Genomic DNA, 18,752 nt, shown 5'->3' on the forward strand with positions numbered 1-18,752 from the left:
AGCGTGCAAGGCAACAGCAAATATTGACTCCTGCTGTCCTTGTGTGTTTGCCTTCGCCTGAACCTGGACGGGACACAAAAGGAGCGTCATCTCGACGATTGAGTCTCCACCAATATGAGTATCCAGACCCGCTCGCCTGTTCTAAACAGAGGGGGAGACGAGAGGGGAAAGTCCAACCAATGTTCAACACCGCTGAACACCAGCTCTGACCTCCCCAGAGAACGCCCTTTGGCGGTGACCTTCCCTAAATGAGCTTCACCGTTTTAGATGAAAACAAAGACAGAAAGAAATAACCCTCACTCCTTTTAACCAGAAACTCTTCGGTAAGAGCAGACATCAAAACATTACGAAGGATCGCTTTCCTTGCTTTTCCTGGTAAAGGGTTTAATGTTTAATCCGAGTGAAACGTTAGCAAACTTCCAGAGGACGCCGGGTCGGTGTGAGGCAAAGGATGAGTGGATGTTTACTGGGATGTTTCAAAGGTGAAGGATTCCGCTAATGTTCACCTGCATCCTCTATGGATTTATTCTAGCTGAAAATGTTTGAGGACAGGAACAGTCAGAGCCACGATGGAGTATTAGAAAAAAAAAAAAGGCTGAAACAGGAATATTGAGAAAAAAAGTTGTCATTTTACAAGAAAAAAGTCATAAGATCAAAGATCAAAGTCGTGAAAATATAAGAATATAATTACTATACAAAAATAAAACTGTAAAAATATGATAGTTGTAATTTTACGACAATAAATTTGTACAAATATAGTAAAAAAGTAACAATTTTCTGAGAATAAAACCGTAAAAATATTAAAATACGCAATTTTAAGAGAATAAAGTTGTGAATTAAAGTCATGAATTTATTAATTTTGAAAGAATAAATCATAATTTTGCAAGAATAAAGTTGCAAAATCTGTAAAATTATGATTAAAGTCATAAATTTACGAATTTTGAGAAAAATGTTGCAATCTTAAAAAAATAAAGTTGTAAAATTATAAGTAAAATTCGCAATTTTATGAGAAAATATCGTAGAAATAAGAGAAAAATTTTGTAATTTTACGAGAATAAAATCATAGAAATAAAAGAAAAAAGTCGTAATTTTACGTAAATAAAGTCCTGAATTCTGTGGAAAAAGTCGTAATTTCACAGGAAAAAATTTATTTTACAAGAATAAATTGTAAAATATAAGAAAAAAGTTAAATTTTACTAGAACACTCTTCAGACAGGAGATCATCATGGTGTTTTCATTGGTTTCATGGTTGCTTTCACTGTAATTACCAGTAGTGACAAATAATCTCTTCGGCTTTAGCCAAAACTCCCTAACAGGGGGGTGAAGAATGGATAAACCTGTACGAGAATTGTGAGATTGTAGACCACCTGTAGAGTAGAAAATGTTTCTGCACAGATTTTCTATGGGTATCCTGCGGGTGACAGGTCATAGTTAACATAATTTAAACCACAAGTTAAGGCTGATTTCCACCGGTCTGTTAGCAGTGCGTCTCTGTTGTGTTGACACGCACACAAAAATAGAATAGAATCGATCAGAATGTTTACACCGCTCTGGCGTTTCATAGCTGCCATAAAGTGAAAGGGCGTAAAGACAACTGAGCGGGCGTCTTCAGGAACTGAGTGAGGAACCTTACAACCGCGCAGGCGCAATTCTAACCGAGCGACCCCGTATTTTAAAACTGCAGGCCTGCAATCCTAACTGAGCGGTGATCCCGCGCTGCCATTTCCCCTTTGCGCCATCACCAGGATTTACCCTCAGTGTTAAGGGGCCGTTTTTGTCACTTGGGGGCAGAAATCTTTCTGGTTGATCTGATTGTCCAAAATTTGCTGGTTACATTTGGTGAGGCAGCGGGGTGGGACTTTTATTTTTCAGAGCAGGGGGGGCTAATAGGCGGCTCTTGAGCTGCAAGAGCCCGCTCAGTTGTCTTTACGCCCTTTCACTTTATGGCAGCGATGAAACGCCATACATCGCCGTCATGTCTGTCGATCACAACCGTCCCTCCGGAACGCAACGTAGGTTTTACGCAGAAGTTCTATTTCCTGTCTGCTGACGCATCAATTTAGCAGGAATAGGAAACCAGTGCAGATTTCAAAATAAAACTTAACAAAAACTTCATTTAGACGTGCCCACGCGATAACGCACGGTAACACCGCAGATACACTGATGTCAATGTACGTCACAAACTGCAAACGTTTCAAAAACGTCCCATCATTTATGACACAAAACAAGCATTTTCCAAGAACTCAGTGAGGAAGCAAAGGGCATGGGACCTGCTTGCTTAACCCTTGTGCTATCCTAGGCACTTTGACATTGGGAGTTGGGTCATCTAGACCCACTAGACAGTGCTCTGAACCTTTTTTCTTCAATGATTTGTGATCTTCACTGGTGTCCATGGATTACATGAAATCTTTCCACCTTTATCCACCTTTGTCATGGTAGGGAGAACACGTCAATGTAAGGGTGGGGTCATCTAAGATAGCACAAGGGTTAAGCTTCAGATGAGCTAAGAGAGCGGGCCGAGCTACCCAACACGGTGGTGGCAGGACAAACCATTCCTCCAAGAGCCAGGGGGAGGGGGAATGGACCGGAGACGCAACGGAGACAATGTGAACTAAATGACGGTCAGGAGACGGGGATGCATCACAGATGGACCAGGGTAAATTCCGGGTAAGGGTCAGTAAGGTGAGACGCAGGCATGTCATACAGACTTTTCCTCTTTTTTTTTTTTTACCCACCCTGATACCTGTGTGCTGTCCAAGTGTTCAATGACTTGCCCTGACTGTTAGAAATTAGAATATTAATCTGGATTACTAAATTTTGCTGGTTATGCTCCAAACAACTACCGGTACTCAGTGCTTCCCAAATTAGCAGCTCCGGTTCTATTTTTAGATTTATTTTTTATTCGTATACGTCTCTTCGTAGCTATTTTTACAGCTAAATAGCAGTTTTGTGAAATGTTTTTTAGTAAAGCACACATCAAGCCATTTAGTTAATAAGTAATTTCAGTTTCAGGCCAGAAGAAACATGTTCAGTCTTAATAAATGATTCTGCTGAATAACTGCTTTGATTTTCTTTTCTCGTGCGCAGACTCTTCCTCCTGATCCTCTGAGACGAGGAAGTGTGTTTGTGTGCCACAATTAAGAGTGACATCATTACCTTCAACAGAGCCCAGAGAAAAACAAACACATTAAGAGAGGCTGCACACCTCAGGGAGTCTGCGAGGAGCTGCCTAATAGAGCCAATAAAAGCAACATGAAGGAATCGGCCTCACAAAGGGCTCCCGCTCCTCCAGTCCATCTGCAGCAGCTTGTTGCACAAATGAGCTTTTTTGTTTTTGCGTTTGTCTTTATCTGAAGGTGTGGGGAAGTAGAGCGGTTATTGAGCGTCGGGAACGCAGCCGGGAACGTCGATGGGGTTCAAACCGTTGGTGTTCTCTGCTCACTTCCTCCTATTCTCTCTGCTGTTGCCACCTTTTTATGAAATGGACCCAGAGCCAATAAAGACGGGGGGGGGGGGGGGGGGTAAAACTAAAGTCAACAATCCTTTACTTCCTCGTTTTCAGTCATTTATTGTGTGCTTCCAATTTCACTCACAGATAGAGAAAGATTGACTTCCTGTTGGAATTTTGGGTCATTCAAAAACAAAACAACAACGTGTAAGTAAATGGCATGCACAGCGCTTTACGCTACGTACCAGTTCAACCAGTTGAACTTTCGCCCGCTTAACCCTTGTGCTATCCTAGGCACTTTAACATTGGTGGTGGGGTCATCTAGACCCACTAGACAGTGCGCTGAACCTTTTTTCTTCAATGATTTGTGATCTTCACTGGTGTCCATGGATTACATGAAATCTTTCCACCTTTATCCACCTTTGTCATGGTAGGGAGAACACGTCAATGTAAGGGGGGGGTCATCTAAGATAGCACAAGAGAGAGCCGGTCAGAAATATGTGAACAGAGAAAAACGCTTTGGAGTTTGTTTTTAGAGAGCAATGAATATTATAATACACCTAAAAGATAAAAAAAAGGCCCGTATAAGTAAAAAAAACAAACACAACAACAATATTTTAAGCTTTTACATTTTTTTTACTCTAAATACTCAAAGAAATATTAGATTGGATGGACAACACCAATGAAACCCGATTCAGTAATTTTCACAGGTATCGGTACAATACCGATCTTGATGATTGGATAAGTCCATCAACTACTGTATGTTTTGTATTGGGCTGAATCCCTTTTGGGGTCGCAGGGTTACTGGAGCCTATCCTAGCTCCTGCTGGGTGAAGGCGGGGTCCACCCTGAATCAGAGTCATGGGTCTGTTGGAGGGCCACACACTGGGGCCAATTTAGAGACACCAATGAACTTACAGAGCATGTTTTGGGACTGTGGGAGGAGGCCGGAGAAAACCCACGCATGCACTAGAAGAACATGCAAACTCCACACAGAAAGAACCCGGCCAGGATTCAAACCTTCTCACTGTGAGGCGAGAGTGTTAACCACAGAGAAACCCAAATTATGAGATTTTATTGTGTAAATGGGGGGGGGGCGAAAAGGGTCAATAGTATATGAATCCACGTATTCAGGAAACGTAGATCAAAGAGACGTAAAGGGTTTTCAAAGACAGAACAGCCTCCAGGGGTTGGGGCATAAGATGTCAAAAGGAGGATCTATTTTCGGTCTCCTCGTTTCATCTGGAGCTGAGACAGAGGAGAGAGCAGCTGTACATGTTCCCTCCAACGCTGTGAAGAAGTCAGAAGTCAGCAGGTGAGGTGCACACGCACAGCTCTGCAGAAACCCCAGAGGTGTTCATTAGCTGCAGTCCCAGGCGAGGCGACGGCTCCTGCGACGCTGAGGTTCGGAGACCTGAAGTCCCACTAGTGCTGCCGAATCAGAGGCTGGAATATTCCTGTCGTATTTGAGTATTTATGTTTTGAGTTTTTTTTATCTTCATCCATGATCTCCTCGCCAATTTCATCTGTCTTTGACTCAGATTAGTTGTGTGTGTATTTATAGCCCTGCCTTCCTAGTTTCATGTCATGTCCGTCTTTTCACTGCCCTACCTCCTTTTTTCCCCAGAAGGACTTGCTTCCTCGTTCCTTCCTCACGTTTACTTTGTGGACTAGATTTACTCCATCTCTAATGGGTCTTTTTTTGCAGACACAAATAACTACTATTTCTGCTAGTGACAAACCCTGAGGTAACCACTCAACCAGTCAGTCAGCCCACACAGACCCACCAGAACCACATGTGAGGTTTTCTGAACGTGTCGTCAACTTCTGCAAATACAGTGGAAGTTGCTTCAGTGCCATCCATCCATCCATCCATCCCCTATTAGAGCTTTGGAGCAGCAATCTATGCTATGATGCTCAAACTTTCCTCACCCTGGAACCTGTGCTCCTCTGGGAACATGGGAAATGTGATCACTAGCATGCTGTTAGGCCTCCACCCAGATGGACGAGTCAACTAAATCTGCACCAATCAGCTAGATGTGTTCTCTGGGAGAAGCTTCTACTTCAAGAACCTCTGCCCAGTATTACCATGTTACTATGCTGACTTAGCAGACTATGCTAACACACGCTGAGTCAGCAGTCCATGCTAACATGCTGACTCAGCAGTCCATGCTAGCTAACATTTGCTGACTCACCAGTCTATGCTTAAATGCTGACTCAGCAGTCTATGCTGGCTAGGCAATCTAGGCTAACACACGGCAATTCAGAAGTCTATGCTAACATATGCAAATTTAGGAGACTATTTAAGACAAGCCGACTTCATCTATGCCAACACAGTCTGACTGAACATTTTATGCTAACGCTCACTGTTTTAGTAGTCTATGCTAAGAAACACTGACTTTACTGCTTATGCTAACAAACTAATTCATAATAAAAAAAAACACAAAAAACAACAACACAAAAATGAAAGAATTCAAACATGTTTGACTTGTGTAATATGCTTCTGCCAGAGCTGAACATAAACCGGGGTTTACTTTTGATAAGCTAGCAAGTTAGCTCACTGCTAGCCGGCTCACTTCTCAAGACACTAGCATTTGAAAAACACAGCAAGAGAACAAATGATTGAACACAACTTTATTGCACTTGTATTAACGTTCTCAACACAAATACAACGAGCGGAAAAGATTTGGCGAGCAAACCCCCGGGAAAGGGCGCTGGCTCTGAAACTAAGGCTGAACTTCATTAATTTAACAGATCATTTATTTCACTCGTTCTCATAATTATTTGTTTCTGGCCTCAATTAGTTCATTACTAGGCACTGAACTAATGTCACTGACCGGACGGGAAACACAAGGCTTGACCTACAGGAGGAGAAATAAGATGAGAAACGAAGCTCTCCACACCATTTAGTGAGAGCTAACCTTTGTGAAGCTCTGGCGGTAAAAGGTCAGTTATGAAGGTCGCATATGAAAACCTAAACTAAAATCAATGTTGCAAAGAAACTACTAACAAAGCAGTTTTTTCCACAAAAATGTTTGTTGGCTGATTCTATTTAGCTTTATTTTAAAATCAGAAAGAAGGAAATGTTGAGAAGTGTCTCTTCGTCTTTCCTATCAATCGTCTGCACTTTTTAGGTAACATATCATCTGCAGGTCTTACCCCCAACCTTTTGAATAAACCCCTCTGTGGCGAGTGTGAGCACATTGGTGGTTTTCCGGACTGTGGAGTGTTAAGTACACAGTGTGAAACAGCCACAGGGGGTATTCAGTTCACACTGGTGTCTCCTCAGTCATTATTCAAGCCTTTGGAATTGAAGAGCCCTTCATAAGAAAGCAGACATGATGTTCCTTCACATTTATAAAAATAGTTCCAAAATAAATCTGTCTAAAAAGCATTTCTTCATATTCTCTGGTTTCCCTGAGTCTCTTTGAGTCTGGTTCTGGTTTTTCTGCTACTCAGAGTCCTCTCCAGCTGTGGCTGCTTCCAACGCAGCGAGGGCTTCTGCCACCATGGAGTCTGTGACGCTCTGCACCTCCTCCAGCTCGTCTTTGACCTCCTCCTCATCCTCGCTTTTCGTCACTGAAATCCCGCTCTCCTCGGTGGAAACGTCTGAAGTCTTTGGCGGAGTGAGGCCGTCTCGTGTGCCGGCTGAGGACAAACTGGTGGTGCTGGTGTGGATGTCCACGGACAAGACGCTCCCTTCGTCTCCTGTGTCGCCCGTGTACTCCGGAGTCCCCCCCACGCCCTCGTCTATCTCGTCGACCGAGGAGCTCCTGCCTCCCGTCTTCCCCGGCGGGCTAATGGAGGAGTCCCACCCATTCCTTTGCGTCTCGGTGCAGCACCTCTGCCGCTCATACTCCTGGATGCTGGGGTAAATTGGCACCTGGCTCGTCCCTCTGTCTTCCCATCGCACCTCGGGCTGAATGATGTACGGCCCCGCCTCCACAGGGGCAGCGCTCCCGGCGGCGTGCAGCCTGTGGTTGACTTGGTTGTTGTCAAACTCCAGTTTTAGCGTGCTGTCGTTGGATCTGCTGTAGCCCAGGTTGTGGAAGCCCTGCTTCTGCTTGTTGAGGCCCCCTGCTGTTTGGTGGTGGGACTGGTAGAGGGAGTTGCCTGATGAGTCGGCCTTCCGCTCCTCCACCGCCACAGAGGGGTCGTAGATGTAGCTGTAAGGGAGACAGGACGGTCAGTTATAGAGCTGCAACCAGAAACCTGTTCCAGTGTTTACATTCTTTCGACTACCGTAACCGTCTACACAATTAGCGTAGTTCCAGCAAATTCTGAAGCAGAGAAATGGGCCCTTGCACGATACGCTAAACTTTATGTTAGAAATGTGTTGCGAATTGGTGCAAAGACGATAAGAAAGGCCATTTCTCTTCACGTCAGAATCAGCCGATTAGCAGTGATTAGGTTATCAGTCGAAGAGTTAGGCTATGTTATTTAAATGTTATTCCAGTGTTAAAGGGGTTAGATAAAATAATTCAAAAGAAAACCAAATGCAGTGACCTTGAATAAACTTTGTTAAATAACTGAGATCAAACAAGTGCTAAAAAGAGGGAGGAGTCCTGGCTTTATCAGAGTCCTTCACTTTTCACTACTTGGTGTGCGGGTGTTCACCGTTTTGCAGGGGTGTCCGAATCTACAATTATAAAATCCAGAGCTCTGGAAATTTCTCAGAAGTCCCTGCTAAAGATTAGAATAGAAAAGGTAGAACTGGTGAATATAAACCATAATTAGGCCTGCTCAATAAATTGCAAATATATTGTTATCGCAGTATCCAGGTGTTCATAATACGCATATCGTAAAAGACGGCAAAAATTGCAATAAATGGTTACAGTAAATGTACTTAAACAATCTTATGGCAGCTTGAATTATTTAATTAATCAAATAAATCCCTTTATGCGTTTGACCAAGTTATGTCGACTCTTATTCAAATTAAACAGTTGCAGTGAAATGGAATTGATATTTTTGATATGTTTATGTATCGCAAGTTATATCATTATCGCAATATTGATCACTAATCTCGCAGATCGCAGGTTTTCCTCATATTGAGCAGCCCCGAACCACAATGCATTGTGTTAGAACAATCTATCATTTGAAAAAAATGTAGTGAGCATGGTGTCCGAATTGCGTTAAAATCCAGAGCAGTAGATAGTCCTGAACTACATAGTCCTTTGGGGGTTAGGTAGTAGTGAGTCATTTTTTGTGTGCTTCCAATTTCACTCACAGATAGAGAAAGATTGACTTCCTGTTGGAATTTTGGGTCATTCAAAAACAAAACAACAACGTGTAAGTAAATGGCATGCACAGCGCTTTACGCTACGTAAAGCGTAGCGTAAAGCTGCCATTGAGAGGCAAACCTTTAGATCAGGGGTCTCACGGACCGGTTTCATGTTAGACAATATTATCATGGACCGGTCCAAGCAGGGCCGAAGTTTGGCGTTTAACATTTTGAAAAACCTGTTTTTCATACTACAAGAGAATTTTTTTATATTTTTTGCAGATAACGAGGATTCTGTGAAGGAAAGTTGTTGATTTGTAGAAATTGCTTCTGTTTGTAAATATTTCAATAAAAGCGACATTAAAGGTTTTTTTTTTCATTGAATGCCATAGTAACATTAGGAACTCAACCCCGTCTCCGATAATCGTTTAAAACAAAAATATTTATCATATTTTGTTTTTACATAAATCCTGATGGACCTTTTTTTTAATACTTTGAAGCGTTCTTAGCAAGATTTGACGTCAAGAATCCAAATAATATTTACAGTTTAAAATTCCATCCCAAAAAAAATAAATAAATAAATAAATAAATAAATAAATAAAATTCCATCCACCATAAAGTCTCTCTTTAAACTGTCTTTGATTGAAACCGTGTGACATTTTCTAAACCCGCTTTATTCCTGTTTTTGGGCTCCATCACTTGATTGCACAAAACCTAAACTTCACACAGAAAGAACTCAGTTGGGATTCGAACCAGGCCCTTCTAATGTGAGGCGATAGCGCCAACCACTACACCACCGTGCAACCACCATACAGGTGGAAACAAGTTTTTAGATTCTTGAAGTCTAACAATGTCCTAAATCGCCTTCATGCTTTCCTGTTGCTGATCTAATGGAAGAATCTCTACAGCTGCGATCCAGGTGAAGGTGGCAAAAACACGTATGAAGATGTCAGTCTTCGCCTGCTGCTTCCTCCTCCGGTTTCTGTACACGTCGTCTGTTTTTGCACTCAACATGTCCAGCCTTGTGACCCCTGTAGAGCGTCTATCCACTTCTCAGCTCTCTGGGAGATCAATCTGCAGCCTTCTCTCCTCCAGCATCACCATGAACCCCCAGCTCAAAGACCTGCAGCCATTGTTCTGCTTTTCTTGGTTTCATCGTCTTCCTTTTAGCTTTTTTCAACTTCTGCCTCATTTTCCTCATCATCTTTGCTGTCCAACCCTCATGAACCAAATAAAAAAAAACACACACCGACATCTGAAAAAGAATTGATGGATTACAGCAGATGTACACACATGCACCTTTGCTTCACAGCCTGTGGAGAGCTGAGTAAATGAATGTTTTCTGTTCCTTCAGCTCCCGTGTCCTTGCTGTCAAGGTGAAATTTGAAGCACGCTTTTAAAAAAGCGGCAGACATTCAAGACAGAAAACAACAAAGTGTGGAGATCCATGATTATGAAGAAGATTCAGAAAAAGTTTTGAAAAAGCTAAACCGGCAGTTGACCTGTCGGTTCACACTCCTTTGACCTGTACTTGTTTATTAGAAGTGGTTTGGTTGGTAAACAGAAACTGTTTATGGATTTCAAGGATCATCTTGAGGGTAGGGCGTTAAGCAGAGCTTTTAATGGCCCACTCCAATAAAAATCATGTTTCTGTGTGTTTTTAACAGCTTCTTGTGGCATTTTTCCACCATAGAGGACATTTATTAAGGAAATTAAGCTCCACATCGAATTTCTGAGTATTTCTCTATTCAAATTGTTGTGAATCAGGAGCAAAAAAACAAAAAAAAACCCATCTGTGTTTTGAAAAGGTTTCCAGCAGGTGAGTTCTTGCTGTTGACCTGGTAAGCCCCCCCCCCTTCCATGCCCCTAAACTCCTGCTAATCCCAGAAATGTGACCCTCCGGACAATTAAGGAGGTATGCATGTGTGCCACCAGCATTCACATGAGGTTCCATAGTAAGGAATGGTGCAGAAACACAGTGTGAAGGTGGTGGTGGTGGTGGGGGGGGGGAATTACAAGTCAGGCCTGCACAAGTCTCCTCATTAATCTGCCATCAGAATGTGGTTTCCCTGCTCCGTCTCATCGCTGAGCCCCGACAGCGATGCATTGTGGGCTTTTAATGAGCAGACACTTCTGCGAAGAAATACAGTAACCAATGGTGATGGCTATTGGCATATTGACTCCCGGTTTGTGCTGGAAGCCGATGTGAGGCTGGCATTATAAATGGACCTCTCACTGCACATCAGACCAGAAAAGAAATCACTATGTGTCCGAGCAGACATCTGAACTGCAGAGCGGCGCTGAGGAGGAGGATGCAGCTCCCAGCAGCACATTCAAGTTCATGGAGACCGGTTAGGTAACATTTGAACTCTTTTTAGTCTCACTGCCATGCAGATTGATGACTTTGAAAACGAAAGAACTGCAAAAGTTTGTGGGGCTTTTTAACACTTTGCTGATATTTTATAAGATTTTCAAAGAATCAAATTTATTTAAATTGATTCAGGAAAAAATTATGGATGAAAAATCAGGATGTTTCCCTAAGATGCTTCACTCAGATTTTGGTTTATGGACTATAAAAAGAAAAGCTGGATTGATTCTTTTAATCGCATTATTTCACCCCAAACGTTAACTATAGATTCAAACAATTGAAACAGCACAGATTTCGTCTTTTTTTGAGACAAACCTTGATTTTTCTGGGCACACTCAGCTGGTCAGACACGTAAAGCAGCAGTGTGTGCAACAATAACAGCTCCGATGGGATGTGAAACTGCAGCTAAGGTGGAGACACTCAAGAAATTTAGATGTTGGGCAGATGAGGGTCCCGTAAAGCTCCACAACAGCAGCTGCTCGGCTGTTCTTACTACTTTAAGTTTAGAGGAAAACAAAGCCCATCTGTGTTTATTGGAAAGTTTGACCTTCCTTACTGCACGTTTCAGAGGTCAGACTGATGTTGGATCAGAAGTTTAGGTTCAGTTCTCTCACTGATTCATCTCAAAGGCCTTTAGCCAGGTGTCTGTGCAGGCCAGTCAGGTGGTTTCACGTCAAACTGGTTTGTCCAGGTTTTTATGGACCTTGCCTGGGCTATGCAGTGCAAGGATCTCGGAACAGAAAGGGGTCGTCCCAAACTGTTCCCACCGAGTCTTTTGCACCTGTCTAAAACCGTCTGGTATCCCGTTGCATCCAGAGTATCTTTGGCTGTAACTAAAACAACCACACACCAAACGTGAAAAGACAGAAAGAAATCCACAGACGGCGTGTCTCTAGAAAGCAGCTCCATCATTCTTCTAAAGCTTTGGCAAACCGATTCTGCTGCAAATCTGAAGGTCACATGACATTTGGAGGTCCTTGGTGATCATCTCTGCAGAGAGTCGGTGACCTTTGCTCACTATGTCACTCAGCCAAGCCCCGCCTTCCTTTCCCAAATTGGGAGGCAACCAAGAAGCACCAAATATCGCAATGAAGTATTTTGGAACATTGCAGTTCTTTAAAAGATCACTGGGGGCATAAAGGAGCAATTTGAATGGAATAAGTTAGATTCTAGCTTAGGAAAAAACATATTAATAGTCTGGGCTTTAAAAACAATTATTTGGTTAATATTGTTGTTTTGTCTAGTCAATCTAATTGTGATTTTATTTTCTTAAATCAACTATTTAGATTTTGTTAGAGATCAATTTGTGCAGTTTTACAGGTTTGTCTTTTTGATTTGTAGGTGGGTGGAGCCACCTCTCTTTTCTTCTTTTTTCCCTCCCAGTCATCTATTTTGGTCATTTGGTCATCATTGATGGGCGGAGTAAACGTCAGCAAACATGACCAACCCACCCACTTCAGGCTTTTATTTTGGAATCTGTCATTCCTATTCTTTTGTTGACTGTGGAAAATGTAGTTGTGTGGAAATCCCCAAACTCCTCTGAGAGGGACCAGTGTTTCTGTCTGCAGGACGTGGACAATGGACATGGTGACCAGGACACATGGATACACATTTCCGGACGGACGAGCCGTAACTTCTGACAACACTCTCCGACAAATGCTGGTTTTGGTGAAACACGTCTGAACCATATCAACAAGCTCTTCTTGACGTGGGGTACACTAGTGTCGCCACTAAAACATACAAAAAAGGAAAAGAAAAATAACAAACAAACAGGAGGAAGTGACTTCTGACCTCTTTATCATCCGGCAGCATTGGCACCCCATTTGGCCGGCGGTGTTGGTGGAGCTGTGGAGACACGTGAGCACAGCAATGAAACTTTAATCATCCTCCAACATAGAAAAGCCTCACATACCGTTTTCAGAGGGTGACATTTTCAACAGGTAAAGGTGACAGGTGATTGCGACACCCCAACTCACAGGCTCCTATTGATCCGACGCTTCTGTTGTTGGTGAAATGTAAATGCTTTTTTTCCATTTTTGGAATGTAGACATTCTTTTACACGTTGGGTCTTGGCGGTGTCTGTTCATGAGGATGAAAACGGTGTCAACCTGAAACGCCGAAAAAGATGCTTTCCCATCCATCACTGCTGTGTGCGAGTCTAGGAGGAGGATAGGAATGACCTTTTCACTCCTGTTGGTGTGTTTTTCAAGGCTTTGGCATTTCATTGCCCGGATAAATAATTAATCCCCGACACTTAAACGGTTTTGTCTGAAAGTAAAGGAGAAGAATTGACAGGAGACGACACAGCATCTCCTTGTGGATTGAAAGGAGGGATTTATGTCTCCTAACCAAACACTTTGTCATCTAAACCACTCGTCTTTGACCCTGTGAGTCTAGATTTTCCCTCAGGTTCAATCCTTCGAAGGGGAAGGAGACTGGATGTTTGGGTGACATTTCCACAAGGCTACAATGATCATGAGTGAAGAAACTAAATTAGACGACAAGAAGACTTTTCTTCTCTTAGAAATTGGGAAGGTTTTACATTTTGCTTTAAAACTTTCTCTTTATAGGAAAAAAAACAGACATTTGATGAAAAAAAAAGTTATTTTCTAAAAAAATGTTCACGACAAGGGAATCAAACTATTTTAATAGAAATTGTGCAAACATTTTAATATTCTCGACTCAAAAGATTCTTAACACTGCTAAAACCAGAAAAATACCAAATTGAATACTTTGTCATTTCATTTAGAGAAAGATAAACAGTCAGCTCTGCTTTTAAGATAAAAAGTATACAAACTCTACAATTGAAAAACGCAGTTGATTTTGCCAACAACAAAAACTACAATTCTGGGATATATTATTGATTTGCTTGATAGTCTAAAATTTGAACTAAAGTTTGAACTAAATAGAAAACACAAATAAACAGATTTTATCTCCACTGCAGATACATTTTTTGAAAATGAGCTAAGGGACCATCTGCCCCCTACCCCATCTCTTGTAGGGGGTATTGAGCCCTTGGCAACAGCGGCTGTGTCCCCTGGGTGCTGGCTTCCTGGGCCCGGCGGCCCTCTCCATGCTTGGAGAGGGATCCCTGAGATCTCTGGCAAGGCCAAGAGGTGGGTATCACATCACATCTGAGCCTGGGGGTGTCCGAGTCCCTGTGATGTGGGTTCTGGTCCTTGCCCCTGAGCACTGGACCTCGCCAAATTTTCAACTGTGGGTGAGCCTGGACGGGCCATGTTTACAACACCTCTTGTGGACCCCCTCTTCCCCTGGGTGCCTTCCTCCTGGGCGGGGAGGGCTGGCCCTGCCTTGCTCTATCCTGGACCAACCGTGGGCCTGGTGGATGGCTGCCTGGAGCGCGGGGTGGGTCTCCTTTGGGGGGTCCTGGCTCGTACCTGGGGTTGGGGCGGGGGGATGCCTAGAACTCCTGGGTGGTGATGAGGTGCTCGTCTGGGGCTGTGGAGGTTCTTCTGGGTCGGGGCCCCGGGTTGGGCCCTGGCCTGGGTGGCGGATGTGATCGCCCGGGGGGGGCGGTTGTTCTCTATCTGCTACCGTGCGGGTGTTTGGGGGTTCTGGCTGCCATTGCTGCTTTGGCGGGGGTCTTGGTGTCATGTGTGGACAGGCCCTGCCCCTATTGACTTGTATTACATCTGAACCTCACTGTAATGAGTATAACTATCCTGAAACTTGTTGTCTTATGCTGCTTCATGGTTTACCCCCCCCCCCCTCTAATCACTCTAATCACCTTCCTACCTACTCCCCCCCCCCCCTAATATCCCTCTCCCTTCCTCCCTCCTTTCCTTTTCCGTCCGGTCCAACACAAAAGATTTTCAAATATGATTACAATGAATAAAGTTTGGCCTTGATTACAAAAGGGGTTTGTTCAGACATACCTCTGGTTTGTCAGAAGATTCATAACCCCTGTTGTTAAAGTAAAATATGTCCAAGACAAGAGGCCTTCAGCTCTCATCTGTCTGCCCAGCTGTTGGACAAGTTGGAAAAAAATAAATAAAAAAATAAAATAAAAAAACATCACTATGTAGCAGAGCAGCAGCTACACCAAAGTGGTTGACATTGTTGACATTCTTTCAACTATCGGAACTCTTTAACCGTTTACGTAATCAACGTAATTCCAGTAGATACTGAAGTGGAGAAAAGCAGCGTTGTGCGGATATGCAGCACTTTAATAACGTAAAGTCGATATGCAGCACTCTGCGTTTTGTATATTGGCCCATATTGCATATCAGTAGACTACCTTATGCTATGGTCAAGAATGCGCTTATGTGCTAGGATTTTCAACACGTGTTTAAACAAAGATGTCCACAATGGACAAGCAGGGAGGGGCTTTCTTCTTTTCTTTATCTGCTGGTTCCTAGCGCGTGTCCGCCACCTATAGTTGAAAGAGGATTGGTGCAAAATGTCTACGCTGTGAGAATCCGTTTCCAGCCTTTTACTTTCACAGCTCTATTCTGTTATATGAAAGACTTTATGTCATAGAATTCCGGTTGGACACAAACTGCAATTATTAATTTCGGAATTTTTAAACGATTGGCACTTCTGTGAACGAAAAGGGATGCCGTCCATACGTCACTACCAAAACAGAGTTGGTTAAAGTTTGATCTGATTTAACTTTCATATTTTTAAATAGCTTTATAGAGTTTGAATCCCTTAAAATACAAATAATTAACAGTAAATATACACTCTCCAACTCTGATTTAACTTTCCGCGTGAAATAGCTGACAGTAGCTGGGTTTGGCTCCAGCAACGGAATCAAGTAATTAAGCAGGTTTGGAGAAAGGATGGAGGAAAAAATAGTCCCAGAAAGAGTCATGACCAAAGAAAAAAACATGCAAACAGAAGAAGTCACTGCAGTACGATGGCTGTTTGTTAATGCCGATCAACTCATCAATTACCAGAAGATTCCACTAAAACTGGCACAAACCACAAGCAGAAATGGCCGAATAGTCAAGACACACAATACCAGTCGATCATTTGAACACATCAAATAGTAAACAATAATCAGATTTTGTTTTATTTCTGCAGAACCTCTTCTTTACTTTAAAGAATATATCCCAGCATTCAGGTTCCAGATGCACAGAAGATGTGCTGAAGTTCAGATAGTAAATCCTGGGAGTTAATTCCCAGAAATCCCAGACTATCAGGAACTAATGTTTTTGAAATCTTGTGTGTTGTGATATTTGTTGGGTAAAAACAACTTCATAGGAAACATAGTTCTAGTCGAATCAACTCCCCCCAACTACAAACATGAATCGGAAATACGAGAAAATAAAAAGGGTGGAGGCGTTTCTGCACTGTTTAGAGATAATATTGCAACCCGCAGACTATCATTTGGTGTGTTTTCATCATTTGAGTATGTGTCCTTTAAGATTGAGTTAAAACAAACTCCTCCCTTACTCTGCATAGTTATGTACAAACCTCCTCAGCACAGCCAAAGTTTTATTGATGATTTCACTGAAATGCTCTCAGTTGTGTGCACAGACTTTGATGGTCTAGTCATTACAGGTGATTTTAATGTTCATGTTGATAATGTCAATGACAGAAATGCAAAAGAGCTCAATGCTGTCCTTGAAACCTTTAGTCTAATTCAGCATGTGAGTTGCCCCACCCACAGCAGAGGGCACACTCTGGACCTGCTCATCACAAGGGGGGTTACTATTTACAATGTCAGTGTGGTTGATGTCGCCCTCTCTGATCATTTCTGTGTATTCTTTGACCTGTCTGTTGCTCCCAAACCACCGCCTGGCCCTGCAGTTGTCCAAAGGAGACAAATAAATGAGAGCACTAGGGCACAGTTTGTAGAAATGATAAACCCTGAAAACGTCTCTGGTGCCAATGTTGATGAAATGCTGAATTCTGTTACTTCTAGCATCTTGAATGTTCTGGATGCCATTGCCCCTATGAAAGTTCAATTGAGAAAACATAGAGAGAAAGCTCCCTGGAGGAATGATGATCTAGTCAGGGCACAGAAACAACAGTGCCGCAGAGCCGAGCGAAAGTGGCGCAAGTCAAAACTCCAGGTTCATTATGGAATATATAAGGCGGAGTTGTACGCTTATAACCAGATTCAATTCAATTTTTTAATTCAATTTTATTTGTATAGCCCAAAATCACGACAACAGTCGTCTCGATGGGCTTCGAAGTAAAACATGAAATCAAAAGGATCACGAATACAAAGAGTTCAATAGAAAAATACTAAAATGAACTAACAAACTGACTAAGCTATACTGGCATCCCTGCCCTTAGACCCCCCTTCGCGGTAAGGAAAAACTCCCAAAAAAACCGGATTCCGGAAAAAACGAAGAAACCTCAGGGGTGCCCACATGAAGGAGGGATCCTCCCCCAGGACGGACAGGCGATTTACCAGAAATCTTAGAGAAGAATTAACTTATCTAAATCTACAACTACATATATAAAAGTCCAGCAGACGAGCTTCATCCAGCCGTGGTTGTGGGGACAGTCAAAGGCGCGAGTCGAGCCGGAGACAGGAACCACAGCCAGGTGTAGGAGCAGGAGCAGAGACGAGGTACTCGGTCAGGTACAGAGCAGAGACGAGCCAGAGATGAGCCAGAGGCAGGATCCACAGCCAGGTGTAGGAGCAGGAGCAAAGGCGAGGTAAACGGTCAGGAACTGGAGCACGGATGAGCCAACTGGAGTCTGGAAGCACTCCCACTCCCCAGGAGGGGAGAGGAAAAGAGGGACAATACATGAATCGCACTGCACCAAACAGAGGCATGGAGAACTAAATGATAAATTATGATCAAGAATAGAGGAGAGGAAGGGTAGAAGTAAAAAAGGAAAGAGGACAGAACCCCAGTGCACCATAGTTACCCCAGCTTCAACTTCTAGCAGCCTTTTAAAAGAAATAGTTATTATTAAGTTTAATTTAAACAAACTAACATTAAGTTAAATAATCTCTGAATACTAGCTAGTCTGACAATAAGCCTGTCCAAAGAGGAATGTTTTCAGTCTAGCTTTGAATGTAGAAACTGAGTCGGCCTCTCTTACATGAGCTGGGAGTTTATTCCATAAGACAGGGGCTTGGTGGCTAAACGCTCTACCTCCAACCGTACTTTTACTAATTCTAGGAACCACAAGCAGTCCTGCATTTTGCGAGCGAAGTGTTCTGATTGGTTGGTAAGGGACTATGAGGTCCTTAATATAGGACGGGGCCATTCCATGTAAGGCCTTATAGGTTAACAGGAGGATCTTGAACTTAATTCTAGAATCAACTGGGAGCCAATGGAGCGAAACTAACACAGGAGAGATGTGATCTCTTCTGCTGGTTCCAGCTAACAATCTAGCAGCTGCGTTCTGAACAAGCTGGAGACTTCTTAAGGAACTCTTAGGACACGCTGCTAACAAGGAGTTACAGTAATCCAGCCTCGACGTAACAAATGCATGGATGAGTTTTTCAGCATCACTCTTAGAAAGTATATTTCTGATCTTAGCAATATTTCGCAGGTGAAAAAAGGCAGTTCTACATGCCTGAGATATGTGAGCCTTAAATGATAAATCCTGGTCAAGTAAAACCCCAAGGTTTCTAACTGTGGAATTAGGGGCTATACTTATGCCATCCAGGGAGACTATCTGAGCAGACAGAGCATCTCTGAGGTTTTTAGGACCAAGTATAATGACCTCAGTTTTTTCTGGGTTCAAGAGGAGGTAATTAATTGTCATCCAGGTCTTGATGT

The 18,752-nt window shown here is 42.8% G+C and overlaps 1 protein-coding gene across 1 annotated transcript in view; it reads right to left on the reverse strand.

Moving 5' to 3' along the window:
* Positions 1–6,067: 6,067 nt before the first annotated feature.
* The window catches only part of LOC101165509, a 36,636-nt gene continuing 23,951 nt past the window's right edge, over positions 6,068–18,752 (reverse strand). The window contains exons 2-3 of the mRNA XM_004079892.4: positions 12,829–12,882; positions 6,068–7,614 (exon numbers count right to left, since the gene is read on the reverse strand). Of these exons, the coding sequence (XP_004079940.1) occupies positions 6,900–7,614; positions 12,829–12,860 (747 nt within the window). The 5' untranslated portion in view covers positions 12,861–12,882 and the 3' untranslated portion in view covers positions 6,068–6,899. The remainder of the gene's footprint in view (positions 7,615–12,828; positions 12,883–18,752) is intronic.

This window comes from Oryzias latipes, chromosome 18, assembly GCF_002234675.1.
Source record: "Oryzias latipes chromosome 18, ASM223467v1".
Lineage (NCBI taxonomy): Eukaryota > Metazoa > Chordata > Actinopteri > Beloniformes > Adrianichthyidae > Oryzias > Oryzias latipes.